This window comes from Rhineura floridana, chromosome 3, assembly GCF_030035675.1.
Source record: "Rhineura floridana isolate rRhiFlo1 chromosome 3, rRhiFlo1.hap2, whole genome shotgun sequence".
NCBI classification, from domain to species: domain Eukaryota; kingdom Metazoa; phylum Chordata; class Lepidosauria; order Squamata; family Rhineuridae; genus Rhineura; species Rhineura floridana.
This window is the reverse complement of record NC_084482.1, coordinates 210,253,518-210,265,750: the sequence shown is the minus strand read 5'-3', so window position 1 is coordinate 210,265,750 and position 12,233 is coordinate 210,253,518. Positions and strand designations below refer to the sequence as shown.

Here is a 12,233-nt window from a genome sequence, read left to right as displayed (position 1 = left end):
GATTTGTGAATTACACGTAGGTAAGTACTAATTGAAGGGAGGGGACAACAACACACAGCCCAGACACATCCCTTCAAGCACTCTCCACTAGTCTGGACAGGAAACGGTGAGACAGATTTGGGAACCACAACATTGAAAGTGCTCATGTGAGGATGAATCACCATAGTCTGGACACAGTCTGGAAAATGAATGCACCTTCTAAAGTGTTATAGTTTCTTTCTTGACTAAGTAGTCAAGAAACAGCATTCAGGCATAAAGGTAAAGGTGTCCCTGCACTTATAGTGTGAGTCGTTTCTGACTCTTGGGGTGACATAACGTTTACTAGGCAGACCGTATATATGGGGTGGGATTGCCAGTTCCTTCCCCAGCCTTTCTTTACCCCCCAGCATATGCCTGGTACTCATTTTACCGACCACGGATGGATGGAAGGCTGAGTGGACCTCGACTCCTTTTACCGGAGATTCGACTTCTTCCATTGGAATCGAACTCCGGCCGTGAGCAGAGCTTCAGCTGTGTTACCGCCGCTTACCACTCAGCCCAGACTACTTGACAACATAGAAACAAATATTAAAGTGTTGCCAAAAAACATTTTAATGGAGCTTAACAGACCTATCGCATCTTCAGAGCAATTTTTTACAGCTTGGAAGCCACAGCAACCTCCCCTCCCAGACCCTCAGGTCTACCCTGATGCTGGACCAGGTACCCTGGCAGGCATAGGTGGGAGAGACTGACTCCCCCCTGTTCACCTACCCAGGTCGTGGTTATACATGTCAGATTGGCTGCCTCATCCACAATTAAATTCTGAATGAGGGAGATCTTATTATGCACCGATCTGGCATTTAGAAGCAGCATCAGGAGGCCTGAGAGCAGGCTGATAGGGCAACCAACAAACCTGCGGGTGCGGGGAGGACCGGAACAAGGCACAGTCATTAAGTGCCTGGGCCACGTTCCCCTTACCTGGCAAGTCCTCACAACGCCATATCTCCCTCTACCCATCACTACACTAACTGGGGCCCCCTCAGATCTCCCCACTTGCCTCTGAGTCCTCTCTCCCAGGCACATGACTCTACCCACAAAAAGGCAGACAAAGCAGGAGGCACCTCAGCCAGCCAGCTTATGTATCCCCTCCAGAGAAGGGACAGGTGGAAGAATCAGCAACAGCTGGCTAAGTACCTGGGGCCTGGTCCTGCAAGGCGTGACACCTGCCAAGCAGAAGTCCAACAAGGAGAGAGTGGTGGTGGTAGCCGAGCAGCAGCAGCAAGCAAGCAGGCAGGCTGGCAGACAGCAGCAGCAAACGGCTCTCCTTCCCTGGACGGTGATGGTCTCCTTCCTCCTGCAGGCACTGAATTGGAAACAGTCACACCTGTCAAAGATCCATCCCCCTGGGGTTCCTCAGCCTCGGTACTCCAAGGGGGTTCTTTGCGTCTGAGAACAGTCCCCACCCCACTGGGTTCCCACTTCTCAGGCACACTTCTCCCTTTCCACGGAAATAATCATCCCTGGTATTCACTGCCACCACCCTTCTTTCTAAATTCTTCCCAAGTGAAGGGACCTCAGAGAACTATGTGATTTTAGAGGGATTTACCCTCACTAAATCCGTAGCGTTCAGCCTTCTAGCACTAGATTTAGAATCCTTAGTTCCAAGCCAATACACACCTTTTATACAAAGATTGTTTATTTAAGAGTAGATACGTTGGTATATACAAGAGGAGAAATAGCAGTTTGATTCCTTAAAGCTAATCACCCTCAGGCGGGCTCCACACGGTCATTGGCATAACAAAAGGAGAAATGTTCAATACAGACACGAACAAAAGAAAGACTTATCTTAACTAAGATCCTATACTTACATCCAAGTAACTCTATTCCCTGGTGGAGCAGCCCGGTTCCCAAACGGCTGTCCCTGTTACACGTCAGCGAGTCGAGGTCAATGGAACAAGGGGGAACTCCGTTTTGAAAGAACTTTCTTCATATTTATGGGTTTCTTTTCCTCAACAAGGATGGGGGAAAGTAAATAGCCATATCCCGCCCCTGCTGGGGATCCCTTCCTTTGAAGTCTTTGAAGATTGAGAGAGCAACATCCAGGTGTCCCAATCTACAACATCCCCTCTTCCTGACTTTTAATCCCAGGAAGCTGGTAAGGGGCAACACCTAAGAATCAGTTGCATTTCCTTGCAAGGTTGTAAATTGCCTGTCTGACACTGAGCTTCGGATCTTCCCCAGTAAGGAATCTTAAGGAAGCCACAGGCTCCCAGAATTCTCTCTGGTTGCCTCACTTCAGCTTGACCAAAGTTAGCTATTCTTGACAACACCCATTCAAACTTTTTCACGCAGGGCCCATCTACTTCCCCTCCTGTCTCACACCCAGGCAGGGCCAGCCTTCTGCCAGTTACAGACTCTCACTCTGAAGGCATCTGGCGACTTTCTCCTATCGTTCAGTTCACTGCACAGGCTCTCACCCTGTGCAGGAACTACACATGCACCACACGCCCTCCCCACCACCAATCTCCTCTAGATTGGTTTAACAGAAAAAGTTGTATAAGGTTTCTCCCCTGTATGAGTTCTTTGATGTTCAGTAATTCATATAGCAACTCTTTCCACACTCCAAGCATTTGTAAGGTTTGTCCCCTGTATGAGATCTTTGATGTAAAGTAACAGAGCTACTCTGACTGAAACTCTTTCCACACTCCAAGCATTTATAGGGTTTCTCCCCTGTATGAGTTCTTTGATGTGAAGTAAGGGCGCTACTTGTACGGCAGCTCTTTCCACACTCCAAGCATTGATAAGGTTTCTCCCCTGTATGAGTTCTTTGATGTAAAGTAACAGAGCTACTCTGACTGAAACTCTTTCCACACTCCAAGCATTTATATGGTTTCTCCCCTGTATGAGAGCTTTGATGTGTAGTAACAGAGCTACTCCGACTGAAGCTCTTTCCACACTCCAAGCGTTTATAGGGTTTCTCCCCTGTATGAGTTCTTTGATGTGAAGTAAGGGCGCTACTTGTACGGCAGCTCTTTCCACACTCCAAGCATTTATAAGGTTTCTCCCCTGTATGAGTTCTTTGATGTAAAGTAACAGAGCTACTCTGACTGAAGCTCTTTCCACACTCCAAGCATTGATAAGGTTTCTCCCCTGTATGAGTTCTTTCATGTAAAGTAAGAAAGGTAATCCAACTGAAGCTCTTTCCACACTCCAAGCATTTATGAGGTTTCTCCCCTGTATGAGTTCTTTGATGTGCAGTAAGGGCACTACTCGTACGGCAGCTCTTTCCGCACTCCAAGCATTTATAAGGTTTCTCCCCTGTATGAGTTCTTTGATGCACAGTAAGGGCGCTACTCGTACGGCAGCTCTTTCCACACTCCAAGCATTTATAAGGTTTCTCCCCTGTATGAGTTCTTTCATGTGAAGTAAGGGCGCTACTCGTAGGGCAGCTCTTTCCACACTCCAAGCATTTATAAGGTTTCTCCCCTGTATGAGTTCTTTGATGTTGAGTAAGGGCACTACTCGTACTGCAGTGCTTTCCACACTCCAAACATTTATGAGGTTTGTCCCCTGAATGAGTTCTTTGATGTAAAGTAAGGGCACCCTTGTAACTGAAGCTCTTTCCACACTTTAAGCATTGATAAGGTTTCTCCCCTGTATGTGTTCTTTGATGTAGTGCAAGGGCTCCATTCTGTCTAAACCTTTTTCCACACTCCAAGCACTGATAAGGTTTGTACCCTGTATGAATTCTTTGATGCACAGTAAGGTTTCCATACTGACTAAAGCTCTTTTCACACTCCAAGCATTGATAAGGTTTGTCTCCAGTATGAGTTCTTTGATGTACTGTAAAAGTTCCATTATGTCTAAAGCTCTTTCCACACTCCAAGCATTTATAAGGCTTGTCCCCTGTATGAATTCTTTTATGCACATTAAGGACTCCATTTCCATGAAAGCTCTTTCCACATTCCAGGCATGTATAAGGTTTGTACCCTGTGTACACTTTCTTATTTTCCTCTATGTGAGTTCTTTGATGTCTACCCAGGTGATAAACCTGCCTAAAACTCTTGCCACAGTCAATACATTTATATGATTTCCCTGCTGTGTGGATTCTCTCACGGCTAACAATCACTGACCGATTAGAACAGCTCTTGCTACCTTTGGAAAATGTATATCGTTTCTCCCCCATACGTTGTTTTTCACAGGAAGCAAGACTTTCACTCTGAATGATACTTTCCCCACAGCGTAAGGATGTATTTGGCTCCTTTCTTTTTTTTTTTTTCAATAATTTTTATTCAGATTTTCATAAAACATACAAGACAAAATCATAAAACATTCAAAGACAAAAAACAAAATCAAAAATAGTTAAACAAAAAGAAAAAAAGAAAAGAAGAAAAAAAGAAAAAAACAAAAATAAAAAATAAAGAGTAAAATATTGACTTCCCATTTGTCAAAGATCAAATCAGTTATAAGTCTATAATATATAGCAATCCTGTCTCTTAAGTCATATTATAAAATCACTTTCCTCCAGTAGTTATCTTACTTAATCATCAAATCTCATAAACATTACTTTATTCTTTCCACAAAAAGTCAAAGAGAGGTTTCAATTCTTTAAGAAATATATCTATCAATTTTTTTTTCCAGATAAGCATATCGATTAATCCATCTCATTACTAATTATGATAATCTTATTGTCATAACCATAGTCAAAATAAACATTTCAATTAATCCATCACATCAGAATCTGTTAGGTTCAGTAATTTCAGTAGCCATTGTTCTATTATCTCTATTAGTTCCATTTTCCATCTTCCATCTTCAGTAGTCTTGTTAAGTCCAGTAATTTCAATATCCAATCTTCCATTATCAGTATTCCATAATAATCTTGCTGTCAAAGCCATAGTCATATAATAAGAGTCTGATGGGAATTACCTCTATCCCAAATATTTTCTTGCCATCCATTCTGGATAAGTTGCTGAAATATTGCTGTAAAATCATATCTCTGTTCTTTTTTTCAAAATACACTGGGTCATCTCTTAAAAGTTTTTCCATTGTCACATGGCTGCAGTTAATTCCATAGATTTTCTCTATATTGGGCTCCATCACATCATTCCAGTCCAGAAGATAATCCATGCCATTGATAACTTTATCTCTAGAATCTTCATTAATTTCTTCAGAGATAACATTGAGTTCCAAACAATAGATTTTATTTCGAAAGTCCATAGACTCCAAATCTTGTTCCTGTTCCACGTTTGTTCCAATCTCCGGGATCTCCTCTCTCACAGGGACCCCTATTCCAGTCTCCAGGGTCTCCTCTCTCACAGGGACCCCTATTCCAATCTCCGGGGTCTCCTCTCTCACAGGGACCCCTTCCAGGGTCACCTCTCTCACAGGGACCCTTATATCTTTAATCTCCTGCTTCATTTTACTCAATTCAATTTTCGTTATCTCAATCTCATTCATTATTCTCTGAAACATAGTTATTTCCAGATTCTCAGGTATTTGGCTCCTTTCTTGTGTGACCTGTCTGATGTCTAAGAAGGGTTGATTTATCAAAAAATCCCTTCCCACATTTTAAGCATTTATACGGTTTCTTTCTTGTATGACTTCTCCAATATGTACTCAGGGGTTTCTGGCAATTTATGTTTTTACTGCACTCAGGAGACATTCTTGTTTCCTTTAGGTAACGAATACTCCATTGAATTTTATTTTCACCTTGAGAAGCACTGGATTCATTCCCTGACTTTTGCATTTGTCTCCCCTCTTTTCTCTTTGCTCCATCTTGACTCCCCAATTTCCATTCCTCCTCCTGCTCCTCAGCTGTTGCCAGTGACATGTCTGATGGTTCCCACTTAACTGTGATCCCCTGGAGATCACCTGAGGGAATAAAAATGAAAGTTGGTAAAGCGCTGTGGAGATATGCTATTTATATATCTGTCTATGATTTGTACTTTGAAAAAATATTTGTTTGCTCTCTTAAATTATTATTATTGTTGTTAAGTTGGAAATGTAGATTGTGATTATTATTGTTATTTAACTCTTGTAAATTGTGTTTTGTAAATCGTATTGCTTTATTGTGTTGATTTATTGTTTTATTGATGTATTCTTATATGGTATTTTGATATCTGTGTCTTCTGTAAGCTGCCTTGAGGGCCTTGGGCCAAAAGGCGGGTTATAAATAAATCAAAATTCAAGGCCTTGTAGAGTTATTGTTTTAGCCTGGATCAAGTAAATTCATTTTGGTCGGCCTGGAAAACAACATGCTCTGATTAGCTGGAGGTTCTGGAAAACAAAGGACGGGCAGTTAACTGTCATCTGGGAAAGGCAGTTGATGAGAGGTGCGAGGCAGAGGCCAGAGACAGCTGAGGTGAAAATGGAGACCAGAGTAGTGGCAGGCTGGCTATTAGCTTAGAAACGTGGAACACTCTCCACCCCAGCACTGCCTATATGATTTTTAAAATGGCTTCAGTTTGGTTTGCTTTGCAGAGAGGCTGTTTGAGACCCAATGGGAAAAGTAGCTGAAAGAGTTACGTCTGTCACCTCAATTGAGATGATGTCGCTAGGACAGGACATGCCCTTTGGCAATCCCAACAATGCAATCCAAAATTAATTGTAAGAGTTTGGCCCTCAGGAGAGGAGCCCATTGTCAAAATCTAGATCTAATCAGAGTAGCTGAAGGGTGAATATCGCCACCTGCCTCCACAAAAAAAACCCCATCAGCCTGACCACATGACTCGTACTAGGTATAGGAAAAGGGGAATGACACTCCCTTGAGCCAATCGATGCTGGAATTTCATTTGGGGCTTTTGTCCAGAGGATATAAAAACTGGACCCTTGGAGCCGTTTTCTGCTTCTGGGTTCTGGCTATCCACTTCCACTATGAAATCACTTGCTGAATCAATTGTGCAGGCCCTGGCTCCCCAGATCCACTCTGCTGAGTATCACTCTGCTTTAAATCATTTGCTCAATCACTTAGCCAGTCAGAACCCAGTGATATGACTCTCCTGTTTTTCCTCCACCACCTCTGGACCTCTGCTGCTGAAACAGAGGTCTCCGCTTGCTGCAGCTGCTTCAAAAGCCCCTTTCAGGGCTCCACTACTTTTCCTGCTTTCCCCTGGATCTTCGCTAGCTGAAGCAGAGATCCAAGAAGCCATTCACAGGGCCGGCCTGCTGCCTTTGCTGTCTTCCTGCCTGACCCAGGAATTTCAATGCACCCCTCTTCTACTACTTCAGGCTTGCCCACCACGGCTGGGAAAGGTCTGTCTGGTTCTTTCTGCAGTCTTCCGGAGGTCCTTTCCCTGAAAAATGTAGCCTCCACATCTGCTCCCTCAGCCAATCTTTGTACATGTGAGAGACTGTTTTAGGAGCCACCTGTGATGTTCCTATATTAATGTATATATGGTAAGTGTTGTTGTTTAGAAGATACATGGTAAGTGGAGTGAAAGAGGAGGGGGAGTGAATGGGCAGTAGAATGCTAGATGATTGGCTGAGTGTTTAAAATGGCTGAACATATAAAAGGAAGAGGGAGAGTGGAATCTGGGGGGAGAAGAGAGGATTGCTTGGTGGGGTTTGAGAGAGTTGTTTGCCAGGAGAGAGTGGAGAAGGAGGGGGGTGGAGTTCAGATTAGTATTGAGTAAAACCATATGCTTATGTGCCTTAAGAAGAAATCTTGTTAATCTTGTTAGCTTTGTTATCTTTAATAAATACTTAATTTGGTTTACCAAAGGCCTGATCCTTGGCTGGGGTTTCACAGACCAGAAGGGAGGGTAAGGTAATGACCAAGGCTGAAGGGGAACTGTAACAAATGGTGGCAGCGGTGAAGAGAATCACAATACCAGTGTTCAGAGTCTCTGGGAATACTAGTATTAGGACGTGACTGGTGGTTGCCTAGCAGGGGGAATCTGTTGAGATCTGTGCTAGAGCGGGGAGAGAAAAAATAAAATAAAGGACAGTCCAGACTGGTGGAGTCCCTGGTGGTGCCTAGTGACAGGCAGTAGCCACGCGCAGGTAGGAACCTGACAGGGAGAGCCAGGGAAGGACGCTTCACACGTGGTGGCAGTAGCGGTGGGATACGAACAACAGAGAATCCAGATCCGACCAAAGGAGACTACGTCACAGGTGTTGGCTGTAGCAGTAAGATACGAATACTAGAGAATCCCTAACAGTGGTGTGGCAAACAGAAATAACAAAACAAGATTACTTGTGAGAGTGACTGGCAAAGAGTGTGTGGCAAAGAGTGAGTGAACTCAAACACCATGGCTGAATACATAAAAATGAAAAGAGAGGAGCTGGTGGAGAAGTGCGTAACATTCAATTTACCTCACGAGGGTAAAGGGGTAGATGAATTGAGGGTAGCTCTTATAGGATTTGCAACTGCCCAGCAAAAACAACCTGTCAGAGAAGAGACCCCAGAAGGATATTTAAGCAATCCCGCTTATATAGAGTACTTGAGAGAGAAGTTGAGGATGGAAACTGAGAGAATGAGGAGTGGTGGAGTCCCTGGTGGTGCCTAGTGACAGGCAGTAGCCACGCGCAGGTAGGAACCTGACAGGGAGAGCCAGGGAAGGGCGTCACATCACCCTGTATTCCTCCCTGCCCAGCTGCACATGACTGAGGCCTAGTCTGCAAAGGGAGCCGGAGACAGAAAGGGCAGGCCAGTGTGCCTTCCTCAGTCATGCTGAACTCAGTCCCCTCCTCCATTTCCTTTTATGCCTTGTGCACTTGCTCCTTCACATGAGTGAATATTATGTGCAGAGCTTGGAAAAGTTACTTTTTTGAACTACATCTCCCATCAGCCCCAGCCAGCACCATGCTGGCTGGGGCTGATGGGAGTTGTAGTTCAAAAAAAGTAACTTTTCCAAGCTCTGGTTGTGTGTGTGTGTGTGTTAAGTTTAGTTATGGTGACTTGAGTATATTTTTACTTAACTTCCCCCACAGATGTCAATAGATATGAATTGTTACTGAACTATTCCCCACTGAAGTGTTAAATGTATATATTTTGATTCTGTGTTTGTGTACTCAATATATATCCCCATTTTTAAGACCTTAACTCTGCCAAGACACGCTATTGCCAATGTCTAAAGATCATAATTCACAAGATTCACAATGTGTCTACTGAGAAGGCTTGCCAACAGGAGGCCTGAATATTAACCTATTCATACCAAGTGTGTTAACAATACTTGGCTGATGAAGGTAAGAAGGGAGCCTGTGGCTGTGTGATGTTCAGAAGCTGCCCTTGCAAAGTGTTGCCAGAGAAAGGTTTGGGGTTGGAGGGTTATTCCCAGTAGCTGGAACTTCTTGTGAGCAAACTGCAACCTTGTTGTGAGTAAAAGCCACTTAGAAGCACTATCAGTAACAGTATCTCCCAAGCTTTTAAAAACTGTCATCAAGTGCATCCTAGTGGCAGTGTTGGTCTCCATCTCATGTCCAACCATCTTCTACCAACCTGCTAGGTATTAAAGGCATTTTATGGGAATGGTGGCAACAGAAAAGAGTCCGCTATGGGAATTGTGGCAGAGGAAGTCTTGAGTTGTCAGCAATATGCTGATGTCACACAACTCTATGTCCTTTACATCTCCAGGTGTAGCAGTGTAAGTGCTAGACAAATATCTTGCCTTGGTAATGGACTAGATGAGAGCCAGTAAACTGTAGCTCAATCCAGACCAGACTGAAGCACTGTTACTGGGTGGTTCCCTAGACTGGATGGTGGGGATGTGGTCTGCTCTTGATGGAGCTACACTCCCTCTGAAGGAGCAGGTGCATAACTTGCAGGCACTTCTGGATCCATTACTGTCGCTTAAGGCTCAAGTGGCCTCAGTGGCAAGGAGTGCCTTCTACCAGCTTCACCTAGTGGCCCAGTTACAACCCTATCTGGACAGATAGCCTGACTTCTGTTGACTACGCTCTGGTAACTTCTAGGCGTTATATGTGGGGCTGCTTTTGAAGATAGTTCAGAAACTGCAGCTGGTGATGAATTCAGCAGCCAGATTGCTCACCAGGGCAAGACGGTCTGAGCACATAACACCAATTCTGCCACAACTGCACTGGCTACCAATTAGCTTTAAGGGCTCAATTCAAAATGCTGGTTTTGACCTATAAAGCCTTATACAGCTCAGGAGTCCAATACCTGAAGGACCGCCTCCCCCCATATGAACCAACCTGGACCCTGCTTTCAGCATCTGAGGCCTTTCTTTGAGTGCCGGTGCGGAGGGTGGCAACATGAACACGGGCCTTCTCAGTGGTGGCCTCCTGCTTACGGAATGCTCTCTCCAGAGAGGCATGCCTGGCACCATCATTATCTACCTTTAGGTGCCGGACAAAAACATTCCTTTTCTCCCAAGCATTTGGCTCCCAATTTTTGGAGGCCTTCTGACATTGCAGCCTCTTTTAGGGGATGGGTTGTTCCACCATCTTATTCGTGTATTGTGTTTTTTCTTATCTCTGTCACGAACTTTAAGAGCTGCCTTATCACGCTTTTTAGCTCAATGTTCTCCACTGGGATATCCAAAGCTAAGTTATCTTCAACATTAAATTCCAAGCTGAAGAAGAAAAACGTGGCACTTGCTATTTGCGTACGCCATTTTATTCATCACCAAAAATAGGAGATCATATGTTGGCATGAGTGAATTAAAATGGATGGGAATGGGACATTTTCAATTGGGCAACTACAAAATATTTTATGCAGGAAATGGGAAATTAACAAGAAACGTGGTTGCTTTAATAGTGAGGTAGCAAAAGCAATTAGGAGCTATAATGCAAGGTCTGAGTGAGTGATATAAATGAGATTAAACGGGAAACCTATTAACATATAAACATCATCCAAGTCTACGCTCCAACAGCAAACGCAGAAGAAGAGGAATTGGAGAGATTTTAAACAGAAGTACAGGAAGAAATTGATCACACACCAAAACAAGATGTGCTGATAATCATGGGGGACTGGAAAGGAAAAGTAGGGAGCAGACAAGAACTAGAAATTGTGGGAAAATGGGGTTTAGGAGACAGAAATGAAGCAGGAGAAAGACATTGAATTCTGTGAAACCATAATTTGTTTCTTGCAAACACATTTTTTGAGCAACCAAAAGGACGACTGGACATCACCAAATAGACAATACAGGAATCAAACTGATTATATAATTGGTAGCAGAAGATGGAGAAGTTCCATACTTTCTGCGAAAACAAGACCAGGAGCAGACTGTGGTACAGATCATGAAATGATCATATCGAAAATCAGAGCAAAGCTAAAGAAGAACAAAGCAATCATAATGCCAAAATACAATTTAAATAACATCCCAGAAGAATATAAAGATCAAATAAGGAACAGATTTGAGGCTTTAAACTTAGTTGATAAAGAACCAGAAGATGGATTGAAGTCAGAGACATTATCAGGGAAGAATGCAAAAAGAGTGACAATACCTCTAGTTAAAAAGAGAGAAAGACCTCAACGGATGACGGAAGAAACTCTTAAAATGGTTAAAGAGAGAAGGAAATCAAAAGCAAAAGGAGATAGAAACATGGTCAGAACCCTAAATGCAACAATACAGCGACTAGTACCTAGGGACAAAGAGAACTATTACAATAGTTATTGTATAGAAATAGAAGAGGACAACAAAAAAGGTAGAACAAGAGCCCTATTCCAAAAGATTAGAGAAATGAAAGGGAAATTTAAACCAAGAGTAGGGATGCTGAATAATCAACAGGGGAGCACACTGACTAAGATAAAATAAAAAGAAGATGGAAGCAATACACTGAAGAACTCTGTAAAAGAGATGCAAGGATGACAAATTTATTCATGGAGGAACGTTGTGATGAAGAACCAGAAATTTTAGAATGTGAGGCGAAAGCTGCTCTTAAAATACTTGGAAGAAAGAAATCACCAGGAACAGTTGGCATACCAATAGAGCTGCTACAAGCTACTGAGACTGAATCTGTCCAAATTTTGACAAAAGTTTGTCAAGAAATATGGAAAACTAAACAATGGCCCACAGACTGGAAGTATTCAATATACATCCCAATTCCAAAGAAAGGAGATCCCAGGGAATGCAGTAATTATCAAACTATTGCCTTAATATCCCATGCAAGTAAAGTATTGCTCAAGATTCTACAACAAAGCCAATGTGCTCAAAATGTGTTTTAAATGTATGGTGTGGATGTGACCAAAGTAATTGTAAAGGTGGGATGGCAGTTTGCTAGCCGGGAGAGGCAGCTTCTGCCACTCGGCCCTCCAATGGTTAAACAAACTGAGCCCTGGTTCCTAGAGAGGC

General features: G+C 43.2%; 1 protein-coding gene across 1 annotated transcript in view; it reads left to right on the top strand.

Moving 5' to 3' along the window:
* The window catches only part of LOC133381426 (zinc finger protein 420-like), a 44,721-nt gene that overhangs the window by 20,518 nt on the left and 11,970 nt on the right, over nt 1-12,233 (top strand). The window contains exon 8 of the mRNA XM_061620532.1: nt 251-258. Within this exon, the coding sequence (XP_061476516.1) occupies nt 251-258 (8 nt within the window). The remainder of the gene's footprint in view (nt 1-250; nt 259-12,233) is intronic.